Genomic DNA, 19739 nt, shown 5'->3' with positions numbered 1-19739 from the left:
ATTATCATTATTTTTAGTTATCTCAGGCTGTTATTTTTTAATTTGATCTCCGTCAAAGAATCATTTGAAATTTTTACTATCGAATACTTTGGCTACTTTCAATAATAATTATTATTATTTTCTATACATGTCAAAATATTCGACACTAAAATTACAATGACTTTACAGGCTTATACTTATACTTTTATATTAGAGTTTATTTATTACTTGTAACTATAGTAAATTAGTGTCAAAAATGAAGTTGACCTCGATTAGATACAAAAAATTTTTTTACGACTAATATTTTTACCGTAATTGCAAAATTAAGATTCGTAATTAATGATTCAAATTTTTGCTAGTTATAAAAATCTTTATTTTTAAATTACGGCTTTCTTATTAGTCCTGAGAAAAAATTATAAGACATTTTTTTTATAAAATTAAATTTTCAACAATTTTTATTTCAAAAATATTTTTATGCGACCTATATTTTCGCCTTAATATAAAAAAATTAACACCTTTAATTTTTATTTTAAAATTAAGGCTAAAATTCTGACACAAATTACTAATGAATAAACTAAAGAAAATTAAAAAGAAAAAAAAGCAATATCCTCGACTAAAAATTGTTTTTTTCTTCGAACATTTAACCGAAAAAATTTTCCATCAAGTACAGTCTAAGTGACTATCTAATATAGTTATTTGTTGTCAATATAATTAGTCAATTGATTTATCGAAAAAATAAATTAAAAATCTGTATTACTATTAAAATATTCAGGCTCTGTCTGTACATAAAATTTTTATAAATTTTGTTGGTAATTTTTTAAAAATAAATCTCCTGAGAGGTGAATAAGCTTTTAAGAAACTAAAATAAAATTATTTCGATTTAATAATTATTTATTCCGATAATTACCCGAGTTGAAAAAATTAACTTAAATGAACTTAACTACTATACTAAAACAATTGATGTAAGCTCATATAAGTTCATTTTTTCGACTCGGGTAATCTTAAAAATTCATTAAAGTCACTTCATTCTAGATGTCTAAAAAAATTAATCTTGAAAATTTCAATACCCTGAAAATCTTTAAGATAAAACCCGATTTTTGAATCATCAATAAAATATTTTGCAATTGATCCAAAATAAAAATGCTTATTTTGAGAGGAAGCAATTTTCATTACTTATTACCTTAAGAATAAATTTTCCTCTATTTTCTTAATCATATGAACGAATGTACTCGTTAGCGTGCTTCATCTACAAACTTCTAAAATCAGGTGAACCAAAGTTCCTTAGAAGTCTCTTCGTTGAAGAATCCACAGATATTAGAAGATCGGAAAGAATTGCTGCTAAACAAATCAATGTGTCTTTTAAAATGCCAAACTTCTCAACTATTACTTTTGAACATTCCTTCGTAGTTTCTGCGATCCGAATTTGGAGGGAATTACCATTTGAAGTCACAAATTCACTTAGCTTAAATTCTTTTAAAACTAGTACTTTTGAATTCTTCATGAAACGTCAACGAGATAATGAATCTTAATTTCAAACTTTTAAAGAAGACAATGAATCCTAATTTTCAAACCTTTGATATTCATTTACACATTTCTGTTACATGAGTTTATCGTTCTAGATCATCTCAGATTATCATCTTCTATAATTTGTATAATTTGTACCACTGAGTTTAACTCTTAAATTTTTAATGCTCAATTTTTATACTCAAATTTATTTTTTTTCTTGTATTTGTCATAATTGTATTCCAAAGTAAAGTAAAGAAAAACGATCAATTCTTAATATCTAATATTTTTGAAGTTTTATATTTTCATTAGTCATACGTGTACTTTTATTGTAACTCTTTTTGTATACTTTTGCCATCTGGCTATACTGCCTTGGCATTGAAATTAAATAATAAATAAATAAATAAATAAATATAGAAGAGCAAGATAGCAATTATTAATTTTTCTTTGTCTTATGTTTTTTTCTTCGAAAATTTAACTAATAAAATTTTCCCAAGGACCTTTTTTCAACTTTTTTGTAAGAAATTTTATTTCTTAGAAAAAATGTCCTGTGCGTAAAAGCGCTAAAATGCCTTATTTGAGAGATATGGAATATTTTGCAAATTAATAATACTTATCACTTGATTATTATTTTTTAAATTAATTTATAAAATAATTTATATCTTTTGAACAATGCTTTTTACTAATTTAATGCAAAGCGCTAAAATGAATTGGTTAAAAAATACAGATAATTTAACAAATAAAAAAAAACTTATTAAATTAATTTGTAAAATATTCTAGACTAAATAATCAAGAAACAAAATGAATATATGTACTAAACTAGCAAAATGATTGACAAGGTGATAGGAGGTCATGTAATTGATCTCGTTACACCAAATCCAGGAGCCAAATGACCCAATAACGGTATCCGAGCAACGGTTTAAATGTCCAAGCTGACACCGAGAGAATGCCTGTTTTAAATTTTAAATAATAACTCAATAAAACTTTTCTTTAAATTCTAAATTCGAGCGTATAAAATATATACAAAATTTGGTTCAATTATTACGTAAGAAAATTTTATTAATTTACAATAAAATAAATAATGGAGAATGAAAATAAAAACAGATATGGGATCAACGATGCGGGAATGACCTAGATATATTAAAAGCTATCTTAAACCTGATCAGTGATCACTTTCCTATATATCGCAAGTAAATACTTTGTACCAGTTATGCGTTGATCTTATATTGTAACTTAACATTACAATAATATATATAATATAAAGTTGATAACGATCATTTGGTTGTAATCTATTGAATTCAATAGTATATATTTATAATTTGTATGAATATAAATATAAATGGAAATCTGAACGAAAGAACCGGCCTAGAAGATCCTAGGTCAGTGCGTGCTACTTGACGATCTCTCAGAAACTCTTCAGATGGTCGACATCTTCAACCTTATACATACTATTTAAATTCAGGCTTAATAAAGTCTTCGCTCTTGGATTGTGTGTATGTGTTTAATATTTACATATATGGCGAGTTGGAGATTGTTTGTTTGAACTTTTTCGGTAGCGACGGTCATCGACGTTTTTATTAATCGGTGTTTTATTAATTCCGATTTCGCAACACCTTCGTGCGGTCACAGCTCGATCGTTTGGTACAATAAAAAGATTTAGCAACAATTGATTCAGATAACCTGAATTTCGGATGCCTCAGGAAGCGTTTCTGCTCAACCGTCCTTTACTTCTTTCGAGAAAAATAAAAAAAGGGTATTTTAATTAACATTGCAATATTTAACGGTTTTAATTTATTAAATACTTTATATTTCTATTTACCTATAAGTGGAATAGATTTAGTTCTATTTAATAAGATTTAGTAACAGATACTAAATGATTTAGTAACAAACCTTTAATTACCAAATATTTAGTAATAGGTACTAAATCATTTATTAAAGCCCATTTAGTTCCACCAAATAAATATTGAGTAGTATTTAACAAATGATTTATTGCTACTCAATAAATCGTTTATTGATATCAAAGAAATTAATTTTTTAACTAATTTTAGCGTATAGCTTAATTTTTTTACTCAAAATAAATAAAAAAAAATTAAGAAAACTGTTGACTCTGAAGGCCATCCCTGCAACTTCCCGCTAATTCCATACTTAGGCACTTAAAATTGCACCAATGACGTTTTTGAGCTCTTCGAGCTCAAAAATACAATTTATGGGTTATTTTTAGCTCTCTGAGCTCGAAGAGATTGCTTTCCTATCCTTTAAAGCTCTTCGAGCTCAAAAGTCTGATAGAGATTTGATAAGACACTATTTTTTTAATTTTTAAACCACAATAACTTTTGAATGAATAAACCGATTTTTACGCGGTTAGAAGCATTCGACGCAGTTTTTTAAGCCTCATAAAGAATCTTAAATTTTGAATTGATCGCGCTAGGAGTTTCAGAGTTATTCCAAAAAAACACTTTTTTCGGTTTTCTTTCGTTCACGATATCTCTCGAACGAATCAACCAATTTTGACTGGACTGGTGGCGATCGACGTGGTTTTTTGAGGTTAAGAGCTGATTAGTTTTTGGAATTGAACCATAAAGCCGTTTAAAAGTTATTCCAAAAAAACCACATTTGAAAAAAAAATTTTTTTCAGTTTTTTTAAGATTTCTCAAAATCTATTGATCTGAATCGGTCCAAATAGTTTTCAAAATCTAAGTTTGGTCAAGCTCTTTCGAATGGCACCAACCGCGATGAAATCGGTCAAGCCGTTCAAAAGTTATAAGCGGTTCACATACTTTCACACACACACACACACAGACACCGTGACAACCTCGCGGGGATAGTCAGGGAAGCTTCCTATGACCTTCAAACGTCGAGATCTGATGAAAACTCGATTTTTGCAAAACGGGGTGAAAACAATAACAGAAACATGTAAATTAAACTCTATTGAGAAAAGATATAAATAGAAGACATTTATTGGGAGTATGTGTGTTTTTAAAGGTTTGATTAATCTCTCAAAATCGAGCTGAATAAAATACCGACAGTACTTACCAAAGAAATATTTAGTACCTGTTACTACATATTATTTGGTGGAGATAAATATTTATTTGCATGTAATAAGGCTTTATTCATATAAAGAAATCATTTATTAAAATGTAACAAATAATATTAATGGGTACAAAATATTTGTTTCTCCCAAATAAATGAATAAAAATTTTGTTACTAAATAAATTTAGTACTCCGTACTAAATTTTTCTATCAGTGTGTTGCACCCAACAATAATAAAACAGGCGGTCCTAGCTTACAATTATTTGGACTCCTATTGACACTTAATTAAAAATGCAGGTCAGCTAGTCAAGATAAATGTTAAACTGTACAAGCTAGTTAAACTTTATTAGTGCCATGTCATAATCGTATACTTGCCTCGCATCATAAATACTCCTATATCCAAGTAACGTTAAATTACAGATGTTATAATGTTATAAAAATATCTCAAGCCCGAGTCTTTCCATTCTTCATCAAAAATTTACGGTAATAAACTCTTCCGTTAATCTTTTTGTCGTTCGAAAGTCCTCAATTTCACCGTTTAATTAAAATACCAGGGCAATTGGCGGTGCCAACTCTGTTCTATTGTTAAAAAAAAAAAAAAGAAAGTAATCACTGCATTTGAATGAATAACAAAAAATTTATTTGCATAAATAATTTCTCTTAAAATCAACCGGCAAATAAATGCAAATTTACAGGTTTAGATTTCTCTATAAAATTATTATATTTTATTCCAATAATTCAATTAATTAATTTAATCCATAAAACATATATTTATTCTAAAAAAAATTGAAATAGAAAATTTATAGAGTTGTAATTATAAATCAAATTGTATCAATTTTAATTTAAAAATTCTATAAATACTTGGAAATAATATAATTATAATAATTATCAAAGCCGTTGTTGTCGTGAACATAAGCCACGTCCATTTTAGCTAAGAACGGGTTTTATCTTTCTCAGCAAACCTCCGTAGACATATTCGTTAAGAGCGTACTATATACTGTATATACTAGTAGAACTATATTGCAAAAAGAACAACAAGAGGAAGAAGAAGAAACTAATGTAACTTTATTCTTCGTTCTCGAGCATACCGCGAAGGTATCTGCGTTCGACGTCGCCTTTTTAAATAAGTCCACAGTAACTATAACTGAGTATAGTACTCAGTATTATATCTTGGAGAAGGTAGAAGAAGATATTGCTAATCCCGTCATGAACAACCTGTGTGTGTCAGTGTAAAGAGTGAGTGAGCGTACTACATACAGTTTAATGCGTCTATATCATGTAATTTTTCATTATTCATGGCTTTACTCTAATGCACGTTGATAAATACAACCACGCTAGTCTAGCAGGGTCGTTGGTCCTCTTACATATTTATTTATTTATATTTATTAGGGTGATTCATTTTGAACGACTATTTTATTTTCTTTGGTCTTATTTCAATGAAGAAACTTTATTTTTCTCATTTTCCGGAGGAATGGTTGAAGCTATGGAAAAACTTAATTTAGATTTTTTATAGGAAATTTAAGGAGATCCAGGCGAAGTAGTCAAATTCTTAAAACTTGAAAGTAAATTCAATCTACGTAGCCTAATAATTAATAAACAAATTAAAAAACAGATTTCCGGGATATTTAATTAAATAATTAGGTTTAAAAATTGTAATTTTTGCATGTAAAATGGAGATTCCACCAGCCGTGTATTTGGTTAAGAATTTAATTCAATTAACGATTTAAAAAAATTTTATTTTCATTGAATTTGATTGAAAAAATAATAAGCTTTCGATTAAAACAATAGAAAAGTAGCTTTCCGAACGTATTACGGAGATATTTTATATTTTTTATGAAAAATCACTCGGAACTTGCGTTGTTTAAAGTCTTGTATTTGACTTGGCAACACCGCTTGCGCAGTTACTCAAAGCATAAGTAACCGCGGTTTTCTAAATGCTAGAAGATCTTAGTCACTTTAGTTAGACATTAAACATAAATAAATTTTAAGGTTCGGAAACTCTTGCGGCGTTGTCAAGTGTATACCGGTAATTCAGAGTGATATATTTTTCATTAGTTAATTAAATGTTAATAATTATTTAAGGAGATCCACGCGAAGTAGTCAAATTTTTAAAACTTCCTGAAAATTTGTAAATTCAATCTACGTAGCCTAATAATTAATAAAAAATTAAAAAACAGTAGGTTTCCGGGATATTTAATGAAATAATTAGGTTTGAAAATTGTAATTTTTGCATATAAAATGGAGATTCCACCAGCCGTGTATTTGGTTAAGAATTTAATTCAATTAACGATTTAAAAAAATTTTATTTTCATTGAATTTGATTGAAAAAATAATAAGCTTTCGATTAAAACAATAAAAAAGTAGCTTTCCAAACGTATTACGGAGATATTTTATATTTTTTATGAAAAATCACTCGGAACTTGCGTTCTTTAAAGTCTTGTATTTGACTTGGCAACACCGCTTGCGCATTTACTCGGCGCATAAATAACCGCAGTTTTTTAAATGCCAGAAGATCTTAGTCATTTTAGTTAGACAGTAAACATAAATAAATTTTAAGGTTGGGGAACTTTTGCGGTGTTGTCAAGTGTATACCGGTAATTCAGAGTGCTATATTTTTTATTAGTCAATTAAATGTTAATAATTATTTTATGAATAAATTTATCGGAAATTTCCTCAAAAATGTTATTAATTAATTTAAAAATTAATTTTAAGATGCATAACAAAAGTATTTCTACGTATTATTTTTTTATAGACATTCTTTACATTAAGAGGGTATTTGAATCTCCTTTAGGAGATTCACGCGAAGTAGTCAAATTTTTAAAAATTGAAAGTTTGTAAATTCAATCTACGTAGCCTAATAATTAATAAAAAATTAAAAAACAGTAGGTTTCCGGGATATTTAATGAAATAATTAGGTTTGAAAATTGTAATTTTTGCATATAAAATGGAGATTCCACCAGCCGCGTATTTGGTTAAGAATTTAATGCAATTAACGATTTAAAAGAAATTTTATTTTCATTGAATTTGATTGGAAAAATAATAAGCTTTCGATTAAAACAATAAAAAAGTAGCTTTCCGAACGTATTACGGAGATATTTTATATTTTTTATGAAAAATCACTCGGAACTTGCGTTCTCCAAAGTCTTGTATTTGACTTGGCAACACCGCTTGCGCAGTTACTCGGCGCATAAATAACCGCGGTTTTTTAAATGCCAGAAGATCTTAGTCATTTTAGTTAGACAGTAAACATAAATAAATTTTAAGGTTGGGGAACTTTTGCGGTGTTGTCAAGTGTATACCGGTAATTCAGAGTGCTATATTTTTTATTAGTCAATTAAATGTTAATAATTATTTAATGAGTAAATTTTTCGGAAATTTCCTCAAAAATGTTATTAATTAATTTAAAAATTAATTTTAAGATGCATAACAAAAGTATTTCTACGTATTATTTTTTTATAATTCTTTACTCTAGGGCACTTGCATCTCCTTAATCGTTATTTTTGAAATCAATTTGTAAAATGCTCTATATCTTTTGAGCAGTGCTTTTTAGCGACTTGATACACCCGTTCCATCGAAAAATACTAAAAACAAGTTTTTTTGTAATGACTAATTCTAAAAAATGTAAATTGCCGTCAATCATCTTATTAATTCATTTAATTAATATATTTAATTATATTATATGTACACTAATAGTAGTATAGAGTACTGATGCAATAAATAAAGTAGTAGATCGTGAGATCGAGTTAAACAGAGAATGTTTTTCTAATATAATCTCAATTACTGTTAGTTTGTAATCAAATAATTCCATCTGCATCAGGATCAAATGCAATAGAATAAAATATTATAACAGGAAAGCTTTCGGTCTTATCTACTTGTACTTGTAGCTGTAGTTGCATAGATTAGTACAGCTTCATAAGATAGAAGGGGCTTTACTTGTTCCAATGGATGTTTGGTACGCGTAATATCGTATTCTTTCGATTTGTCTCAAGTCTTGCTAGGAATCCAAACATTATATTAGTTTTATTGTGCATTAATTAACGTGGCTAATAAACATAGGTCGGTGATTAGTGATTAGTGATCAAGATCCGATTGAAGAAAGTTGTTAATGTTGATGCTGATGATAATTATTGGGAATCGGTAGGTAATAGCAGAGGGCATTCAGAAAAATTTCGATCGGTTGAGAAAGTGATGGTTCTTTTTTAGCTCCTAGCGAGCATGTTAGAGATTGTAGAAATTAAATGGTAGATCTGTGTGTATGTATCGGTTGTCAATCTCAGAGGATGGATCGATCGAAATCTCGATAAATGAGTAGGCTGGACAAAACATCCGGCAAGCAATTATTCCGAGCCTCGACAGCTTATAATAGATGACTTGCATACGAGCACGAGTCGTAAATGCTTGCTATCAATCGGGTAAGACGTGATTTTATTTATGGAAATCGGTTTCTATTTTGGTGTGGGAGGAATAAATTTTGTGATAGATCTTTTTTGATTTTTGTCTTACTATTAAATAAATTTTAGATTTTTGGAGTTACTTTTTAGTTTTAATAATTACACGGAAATAATTTTGTCGTAAAGATTGATTTTTATTGTAGAAATTTTTTTAATTAATTTTATAGGTACTATTTGGATTTTTAAATAAATAGAGAAAGTATTTTGATAATAAAATTAAAAATTTGTTATATCAAGTTGATAATTTTTGGTTTTATAAATTATTGTCAATATCAATATTATAAACTTTATCATTAAATATTGGAACAATTAACCAAAAAGTATTATTGCAATTCAAAATTGATATTGTAAATTATATTATCAACTTTGTAACCCCCAAAAACATTGGATTAATAATACGTATAATTGAGACGGTAATAGTTACTATCAGAAAGTATAAAAGTCACCACCCAAGCATCCTCACTAACCATTACATATTACAAATACTTATTAATCATTGTTACACCTAAATTCTTTTAAATCTTATAAATAACTTTACCTTTAAATATAAAATAATATTTTGGTAAAAATCCATTATTTATGTTTGAATAAGTTTAATAAAATATAATAGTTGTTTATAACTGACAATTATTTATTGAGACAGTGGATTGTAAAATAAAAAATATTTCGAGGGTTTAAGAAGATGTAATTATTAAGAGTTTAAAACTTTTAAAAGAAGACATATTTTATAATTAAATGAAGAAGGGTAGATTGGTAGTATTCATTTTTATCCAATAATTAACCTGCTGTTGTAATTGTTTACTTATTTAGTTTAGCAAAATAAGTAAAGAAAAATTTTTACTCCAGCCAACACAACTTCGGTCTTCCTTCGGCACCCGAAAATTTTCTTGAGCCAAGAATTTTGTTCTCCAGTCAAGAAATTTTTCTTTCTGTATAAGGTAAAAGCCCCAATTATTGACGGGGGTCTAAATATTGACACCCTAAATTATTTTTAAATATATTAAATTATCTGTAATAAGAATAACGATCAAATAAATTTTTATTAAATTCTAATTCGTATGTCATTCTAACTCGTATGTCATGTTATAGCTATAATACAATGTATCATGCATCATATATCGCGAAAGGATGCAAGAGGATGAACGAAACCTTAGATGTATTTTGGGTTTCACTTCCTCTGGTTTTTCTTGCAGTTATATTGAATTACACAGTAGCAGGGACAAAGAATAATTTTTTTATTTAATTTAAGAAATTTTAAATTTAACTTTAATAAAAACACTAAAAAATTTTCGGGTGCACTAATAAAAGGATTTAGTTCTATTTAATAGGATTTATTAACACCAAATATTTAGTAATAGGTACTAAATCATTTATTAAAGCCCATTTAGTTCTACCAAATAAATATTTAGTAGTATTTAAAAAATGATTTATTGCTACTCAATAAATCCTTTATTGATATCAAAGAAATTAATTTTTTAACTAATTTTAGCGTGTAACCTAACTTTTTAACTTAAAATAAATAAAAATAATTAAAATAAATAAGTTTAAGTAAACATAAGGTAAAAGCCCCAATTATTGACGGGGGTCTAAATATTGACACCCTAAATTATTTTTAAATATATTAAATTATCTGTAATAAGAATAACGATCGAATAAATTTTTATTAAATTCTAATTAATTAAAAAATTGAAAAAAATCACATTCAGTTCAAAATATTAAATATTAATTATTAAAAAAAAAATAAAGTTAGCACCAGTTCATCAAATCAGCTTACGAGCGTCTATTTTCTTAACAACTTTGGTTAGAAAAGCATTTTTTTTAACTGCCGAGTTTAAATTAATTTTTTCATGTAATTATATGATCTATTTTTTTTTTAATTAACAATATATGAAATATTTATAAAATTAAATAATCGAAATTAATTGTATGCTTTATGATATTTAAATAATGGGAGTCAATAACTAGTTCATAATTTTTATGGTGAATCCCATATTGACAGCCAGTCGACAGCGCTATGACGCCTTTTTTTTAAGTATAAAATACGTTATATACACGATTATATTCAAGGCTTTTAACTGTAAAATAACTCGGCGTGTTTTAGTGTTAAATAAGTTTTTAAATAAATTGTTATATTTTTCATAATAATTATTCATTCATAGAAATTATTATTAATTAACTTTAATAATATTGATTACTTTATATCAAGTTTTTGATAAATAACAATATAACCAAATGATTCGACGCATGTTCAGAAGGGGCGTCAATAATTAGATCAATCAGTTTTTTAACCCGTCAATAATTGGTATATCCAGATCATATATTTAATTATTTAAAATTAATTAGTAAATATCACTGATTATCATTTTAAAAAAAGAAATTGATTAGTTAAAACATTACTGAAGACATTACCACAAACAAAATTCATCGATATTTATATTTGATTGCTTAAAAAAAATGAAATCATAACTTTGTCTCTTATAGCGTCAATAATTGGGGCTTTTACCTTAGTATTATAAATTCTCTTCATCTAATCTGATCATAAAAAAGTTTAGAGCTTGCGCAAAATTCTATCCGGTCATCAAGTTTCATTGCAACACCGCTATCTACAATAGAGAAAGATGAAAATGAAAATGAAGATTACGCAATTTTTATTATTCGTCCGAACTGTTGCTATCAGTTAGATGAATTATAAATGTTTAGTCCGCCCAAAGTGGGGAGATCGAGATGTGTTACGGCTAATAGACACTTGCACAATATCGGGCCCAAGTTTCGTAGTCCAACTTTTCGGTTTTTTTATTATTATTATTATTATTATTAGTAGTAGTATTAGACTTTAGATGTCACGTACTTAGTGCGTTAAAAGTATAGAAAGTCGAAAGTATGCTCGACTTTTATCTGTTAATTTATTTATACGCACTCTAATTTCTGTTATTTTCTTTTTCTTTGTCAATGCTCCCGGTTACGTAAAAATTTAACTTACATAAATACAAAAAAAAAAAAAAAACATGAGTAAATATTTTTATTTTATTATAGTTTGTGATTATTATGTATTCCAATGAATGGACTTGATAAACTAGACCTCCCACGAGAAATTACTTATACTTACGAGTATAATTAATAGTATTTTTTTTCTTTGTTGGTCAAGTTATCTGTTATGAAATCAAAGTTTTGGAAAATTTATTAAAGACTTTGATCAGTATACATTTATGCAGTATTCTAAGATTTTCGGGTGATTGTGTCACGGAATAGATGGTTATTTATTTATTTGGATTTATTAAACGAAATATTGAATGAATTAAACATCAGTATGGAGAAAATAGTTTTAGAAAGCCGAGTTTTGGTAATATGTTAAATTTTTGAGTAAATAAATAAACAATTGATTAATTCTTGGTTTAAAATTAAGGAGATCCAAGTTCCCTCCTAGTGTAAAGAATGTCTATAAAAAAATAATACGCAGAAATACTTTTTTTTGCCCTCCGGGCGGAAAGCGTCAATTTTCCGCCCGCTGCGCTAAACCAAAATGCCGCTTTCCACATCCGTCGAGGAGAAAAATAGTATACACACCACGGGCAGTAAATAAGAAAGCCTCAGATCAAAGCCTCGGCTTCGCCTCGGACAAAAATTACATGTGATCTGAGACATTTCTTATTTTACTGCCCTAGATGTGTAATATACTATTGTTATGCATCTTAAAATTAATTTTTAAATTAATTAATAACGTTTTTGAGGAAATTTCCGAAAAATTTACTCATTAAATAATTATTAACATTTAATTGACTAATACCAAATATAGTACTCTAAATTACCGGTATACACTTGACAACACCGCAAGAGTGTCCCTAACCTTAAAATTTATTTATGTTTATTGTCTAACTAAAATGACTAAGATCTTCTAGCATTTAAAAAACCGCGATTACATATTCTTTGAGTAACTACGCAAGCGGTGTTGCCAAGTCAAATACAAGACTTTGAAGAACGCAAGTTCCGAGTGATTTTTCATGAAGAATATAAAATATCTCCGTAATACGTTCGGAAAGCTACTTTTTTTATTGTTTTAATCGAAAGCTTATTATTTTTTCAATCAAATTCGATGAAAATAAAATTTTTTTTAAATCGTTAATTGCATTAAATTCTTAACCAAATACACGGCTGGTGGAATTTCCATTTTGCATGCAAAAATTACAATTTTCAAACCTAATGTTCGATTAAATATCCTGGAAACCTACTGTTTTTTAATTTTTTTATTAATTATTAGGCTACGTAGATTGAATTTACAAATTTTCAGAAAGTTTTAAAAATTTGACTATTTTGTGTGGATCTCCTTAAGGACATCCAAGTACGCTCCTGGTATAAAGAATGTCTATAAAAAAATAATGCGTAGAAATACTTTTGTTGTGAATCTTAAAATTAATTTTTAAATTAATTAATAACATTTTTGAGGAAATTTCTGATAAATTTACTCATTAAATAATTATTAACATTTAATTGACTATTAAAAAATATAGTACTCTAAATTACCGGTATACACTTGACAATACCGCAAGAGTTCTCTATCCTTAAAATTTATTTATGTTTATTGTCTAACTAAAATGATTAAGATCTTCTAGCGTTTAAAAAACCGCGGTTATTTATGCGCCGAGTAACTGCGCAAGCGGTGTTGCCAAGTCAAATACAAGACTTTAAAGAACGCAAATTCCGAGTGATTTTTCATAAAAAATATAAAATATCTCCGTAATACGTTTGGAAAGCTACTTTTTTTATTGTTTTAATCGAAAGCTTATTATTTTTTCAATAAAATTCAATGAAAATAAAATTTTTTTAAAATCGTTAATTGCATCAAATTCTTAACCAAATACACGACTGGTGGAATCTCCATTTTACATGCAAAAATTACAATTTTCAAACCTAATGTTTGATTAAATATCCTGGAAACCTAGTGTTTTTTAATTTTTTTATTAATTATTAGGCTACGTAGATTGACTTTATAAATTTTTAGGAATTTTTAAAAATTTGACCACTTGGATCTCCTTAATATCAATTTTATTTTTATTAAAAAAATTGCTTTAAGCTTTATTGATATATTTTTACTAAAAACATATCTTTATAAACTGTAATATTAATTTTTTTCCATAAAAATTTCCCTTAGAATTTATTAATAATTTTTTAAAAATTGCACTAAGAGTTTTTAAAATTTTTTTCCAATTAAAATTTTTTAAAAATAATTTTTTCATTAAAAATAATTTTGAATAAAGAATTTAAGGATTTAATTTTTGAAATAAATTTTAAAATGATATAACATTTGAATTGGCTAACAATTATTAATGTATGCTAATTAATAATAATGTTTTGGTTTCAGTTGCGATGAGGATGAACATGATAACTTGCTCATGTGCGCAACCATTACCAACCGAATGTCGAGAATTACGTGCTTATGACGGAAGAATAATTACCGGTAATGAAATAGTAGCTGCGATAGTAATTGAAAAAAATAAAGCCTGCAATAATAAAGGAGTAGACGGGAATGACCATGACGAGTGTGGCTGTTGGGCCGGCTAGCCTCGGAGCGCCCTCAGCGATGCTTAGCTCAAAGAGATATCTTCAGCAGGGCAACACTTCCAATTCATCATCACCCACACCTAATAAGGTTTGTTACAAGTTATTAACGCTATTTGTAAGTTAACACTCGGCTCTTTAATTGAGACTAAACATTTCGTATTAACCTTCTAATTATAAGTGCTGGTAATTTGTCTTTATAATTTACTGAGGCTTTTATAATTTATGTCAAATTATTTTTGTAACTTATAATTTATTGTTTTGAGTGGTAATTAGTCATTAAATATTTTTTTTTCCGTTGTAAAAATTAATTTTTATTTATAAAAAATTTTGAAATAAAAAAAAATTAATTTTTCAATTTTAATTAAATTAATTTAATTATTTGTAAATAAACTTTAGTTTTAACGTTTCAAAATCATTTATAAAAATTAAGACATTTAATTTCAATTAAATGTAATTATGAAGACAATGACAGCAATTACCATAATAATAATAATAATCATTAGAAAATTATAAGCTACAGTTTAGAATAATAAAAATATAATGGATTAGATTTCTTCCTAAAACAATGTATATGCTAAAATTCAATGTCGTTGCAAAACAAGCAAGTATATAAATTTTTCCGAGCTCCTTTAGTGATTTCACGTGAAAGCGTAGCTCGTTATGCTACACGATTATCTCGAGCGATTAATTGGCACGCTGTTTATTACGCAATACGATGAATGTACGCCGACCTATCGTCGATCTAGATATTATTCAATTTATTCATTTAATTTAGCTCTTTATCACTATTCTAATAGAGGCTCCATTCACAAATGGATTATATTTATTATTATTATCATTATTGAAGTAATTAACAATTAATCGTCACTTCAAATTTTCAAAAATAAAGCATATGAATTTTTTATGAATAAAGAAGCAAGCTCTTGACAATTTATTATTATGTTTGCAACCTCTTGGTATTTGAATATTACATATACTATTATTTATCTGTATAAATTTATATTAACCCTGCATAATATTGTTGTTTTCTTGTAAATTAAAAGAGGTATGAAACCACAAGAAATTTGTGATATTTAATTAAAAAGATCACAATTGCACGACTCATGATGCGAAGCATCAGAGAGTGCTTTACGATCGAAAAATTTTTTTCGCCTCATTTTGGCGGCTATTTTTATTATTACTAGAATTTGAATTTGCGCGCGCAAGCGCGCGCCTGACTGTAGCATTTGCATATATTTTCATGCTTATGATATATTCGACCAATCACGTTACGAATAGTTTGATGCCACATACATTTCATCTCAATTTTATATTAGGATAGCCTTGTTAGTTCACGGAATCAAGATATTTTGCATACTATTGTCGAGATAATTTAATGGAGATTAATTTCATACTTTTTAAAAATTGATTTACTGCAATAGAATTGGAAAAAAACACCAAAATAGGTCAAAAAATTTTCCTGTCCGTCATGTGTGAAACCCGGAAACACTGTAACTTGTGAAAAAACCCATTATTTGAGTAAAATTTTTTTTTTTTAAATTCTAATCGACGATTGTAGTTCACTGAATGCGAATGATTAATTAATTCAGTGTCGTTTAATTGCAATTAATAAAAAACAAAAACTACAAGACTGTATATCTATATATATCCATGTAAAATTAACATGGATGGTGATATATCTATATCTATAGATATTATGTACATTTTATTCCACCAGGGGCGCTTGTGCAGTACCTTCCTACTACAGCTGTTTTTTCGGTAATTAATTTTGAACGACTTAAGTTTTTTTTTTTTTGTTTTATATTTCATAATTAAATGAGCATTATGAGTCGTGCACTTTTGGATTTTCCAAACTTTTAGTTATTTTAAAAGTAAATTATTTATTGAAAATTGAGCACTGACTCTGGTTACATAAATTTGGTCGGTAGAAAAGTAGGTATGAATTCGGTAAGAACGCTCGGCGAGCTTGGTCTATGGTTTGTCAGTAACTGTTTTAGTCGATTTTTGGTAAAACGATCGTCAGTCAGTTAATGCAATTTTGGGAAGGGTATTTCGGTTTATGATTGGTGGAAACTAAATGGAGTTGGGGAATTGTTGCTAAACGGTAGGATTCTAGAGAGGGTATTATTTATTTAAAGGAGGGTTGTTTAAACTAAGTGTGGGAAGATTGTTAAATTCGAAGTGGTCTGGTCGCCATCTGATAAACAGATGGGTTGTAAAAATTTTTCCGTTTATGTCGAAGGTTCGTCTAGGTCATTAAAGGGATTATTTAACAATGGTAACTATTGTTACTGTATTATTGTTACTGTATTCTGAGACGAAAAGTCCTTAGCCATTTTTTAATCAGATGCATAGGTGATTTTAATTATTAATTAAAATAACGTCCGCTAGTGTCCAGTCAAGTGCGTTCTAAACGAAGACGCTTGCACGTGTGAATGTGTAAGTAAATATGTATGACTACGTTAGCTATAGAAGCTAGTTAGTCATACAGTTAGTTGTGTCTTTGTTTGGCACATACTAGACTGGACACTGACGCTCTTTCTCTAACAAATAAAGAGACGTTATTTTTAATTAATAATTAATTATCTATGCGGTTAATTTAAAAATGGTAAGGACTTTTCGTCTCAGAATTATTTTTTTCATCAGATGCTACAATGGCGTCCGTTACTTTTGGGACACCCTGTATATATATATATATATATATATATATATATATATATATGCATATATATATATATATATATATATATATATATATATTAAAGCATATTAAAGCCATATTAAAGCAAATTTTAAGGGAGTTGGGAAAGAACGGATAGGGGAAAGGGGGGACCTACTCAGTGGGAATTTTTCCGTAATTGAAAAAATAATCAGACAGCCCAGACTGGGAATCGAACCCAGATCTCTCGGTTACGCGCCAAGGGCTCTACCAGTTAAGCTATCCGAGACAAGTACTGACTACTTTATTCAGTCACGTATATTTTTTGTGTATGTATATATATATATATATATATATATATATATATATATATATATAAATATATGAAAAATTGATGTGGGTACTTAAATGAAAGGTCTTGATGAGTGTAACATCGGGATGAGCTTATATTTTAAAAAATGTCAATAATTCACAAGATTCAAGGTCATTTCTTAATTATGTATCTAGAGATAGAGCATTTTCGAATGCAGCCTAAATACTTATCATAATAAATTAACTATTGATGAGAATGATATAAAACTTTGAAAAGGCACAAATTCAAGTCAAGTCTTTTGCAATGACACTAAATCTTACTAAAAAAACCGATTTTGTCACATGAATATCCTGGAAACAATATTTTTCTGATTTTTTTAATAACATAGATTATTATTACTTAAAATTTTTTAATGTCAAAATAATAATAATAATAACGGTTTTTTTACTAGAAATTTTATTATATTTTTTTTAATTTGAATTTTTATTATCGTTATATTTTTTTTTGTTAAAGGTGATGTTGAAAACGAAAGTGTATTATCATATAAAGTAATGCGTAAAGTAGTTGAGGTTCGAAAGTCAAGTATATAATAATTTAATAATGAATATATCCAACAACAATCCTGATGAAACAAAGTAGACAACTACACAATTTTTTTTTTAATTTATTTTTTTTTTAAGAACACTAATTTTTAATGTTACTCACTTATTTATGTAATACAACATATATAATACAAAATAATACTTAGTTAGTAATAGTAATAGTACTTGAACTATTGCATGGCGAGAAGAAAAACAAGTTTTTATAAAGTTTTAAATTCTGAAATTGAAACGATTTATGAAGGACGTTTATTTGATGACGAGATTCTGTTACTTGGTTTCAACTTTCTACAATAATTATAATTATTCTATAAAATTCCGTTTTTTTAGGCGTTCAATTACACCTTTAACAAAGAAGTAAAAAAATTGTACATAATAAAATAATAATTATTATAATTGTTATTATATTTAAAAGGAATCGTGCAAACTTGTCTTGCGTGGAAAATGTGGAAAGGTTGTAAAAATAGGCAATTAAGTAAACTAAAATTGAGAAATTTGATACGAGGGTTTTTTTATTTTATTTTATTTTTCTAAATTTACATTTAACGTCTTTAGTTACGTACGCGGATGGGTTGTGCAACTCGCGAGTTTATACAGTCTACGGCAAATCAACCACCGTGACCCTCGGGATCGCGCAAGGATGAGTGAAAATGCGACACTCATCGTCATCGTAATCATAATCACAATTAACTTTATATTAAAGTAATTTCATTAAACGCTTCCGGTGAGATCGCTGAAAATTAAATGAAATAATGGAATTTTTTAATTTGTTTTCTAAATCTGAGAAAATTTTTACATAACTTAAAATTCCTCAATTAAATTAAATTTCCACAGAAAATATATATTTTTAATGTCAATCTTTTTGCTGATTTTTATTTAGGCTTCACAAATTTTTAATTAAATTAACTAACATGAGTAAAATTATTTTTTGAAATCTATGAATGTATACCTATGTATATTCTTAAGGAGATCCAAGTACTCTCCAAGTTTTTTAAATGATTTTCATATAGATAATTTATTTTTGCACAGCTGTAGATTTTTCATGTTTAAAACATCCATTATATTATGAGAAACATCATGGTTACGATAAAAATAATTATTATATTGTTCCTAAACATTTAATATTGTAAATACTATTTAACTTGTTGTATAACATTCATTAAATCGATTTCTGAGTAATTTTATAAATTGAAAATTCTTAAATAAATGTTACTTGTCTCATTTTGATAAATATTGAATATTAATTATGTTTTATGGATCATGTAATATTCATACTCCGATACGGTGTAAAATTATTCTACTGTTACATCGGTTTAACACCGATATTACACCGGTTTAACACCAGATTTTTAACACCGCAAAAGAGCACCGCTACACCGATGTTAATACACAGGTGTTACATAGCGGTGTTAAAATGGACTCATTTTAACACCGCTTTTATTACGGTGAAGAATCGCTTTAAGCTTTATTGATATATTTTTACTAAAAACACATCTTTATAAATTTTAATTTTTATCCATAAAAATTCCCCTTAAAATTTTTCCCTTTAAAAAAAAACAGGCGTAGCGATTAATAATAAAAACTGTAATTATTATCACCTTAAATAATGTAATACCCTTAAAAAAATTCTTACCCTCAACCTAGCATTA

At 27.5% G+C, this 19739-nt stretch overlaps 1 protein-coding gene across 1 annotated transcript in view; it reads left to right on the top strand.

Moving 5' to 3' along the window:
* LOC123263743 overlaps positions 1–19739 on the top strand; it is a 100940-nt gene that overhangs the window by 41636 nt on the left and 39565 nt on the right. The window contains exon 2 of the mRNA XM_044726716.1: positions 14320–14607. Within this exon, the coding sequence (XP_044582651.1) occupies positions 14485–14607 (123 nt within the window). The 5' untranslated portion in view covers positions 14320–14484. The remainder of the gene's footprint in view (positions 1–14319; positions 14608–19739) is intronic.

The sequence above is a fragment of the Cotesia glomerata genome, linkage group LG4 (genome assembly GCF_020080835.1).
Source record: "Cotesia glomerata isolate CgM1 linkage group LG4, MPM_Cglom_v2.3, whole genome shotgun sequence".
Lineage (NCBI taxonomy): Eukaryota > Metazoa > Arthropoda > Insecta > Hymenoptera > Braconidae > Cotesia > Cotesia glomerata.
This window is presented reverse-complemented; position numbering and strand designations above follow the sequence as displayed.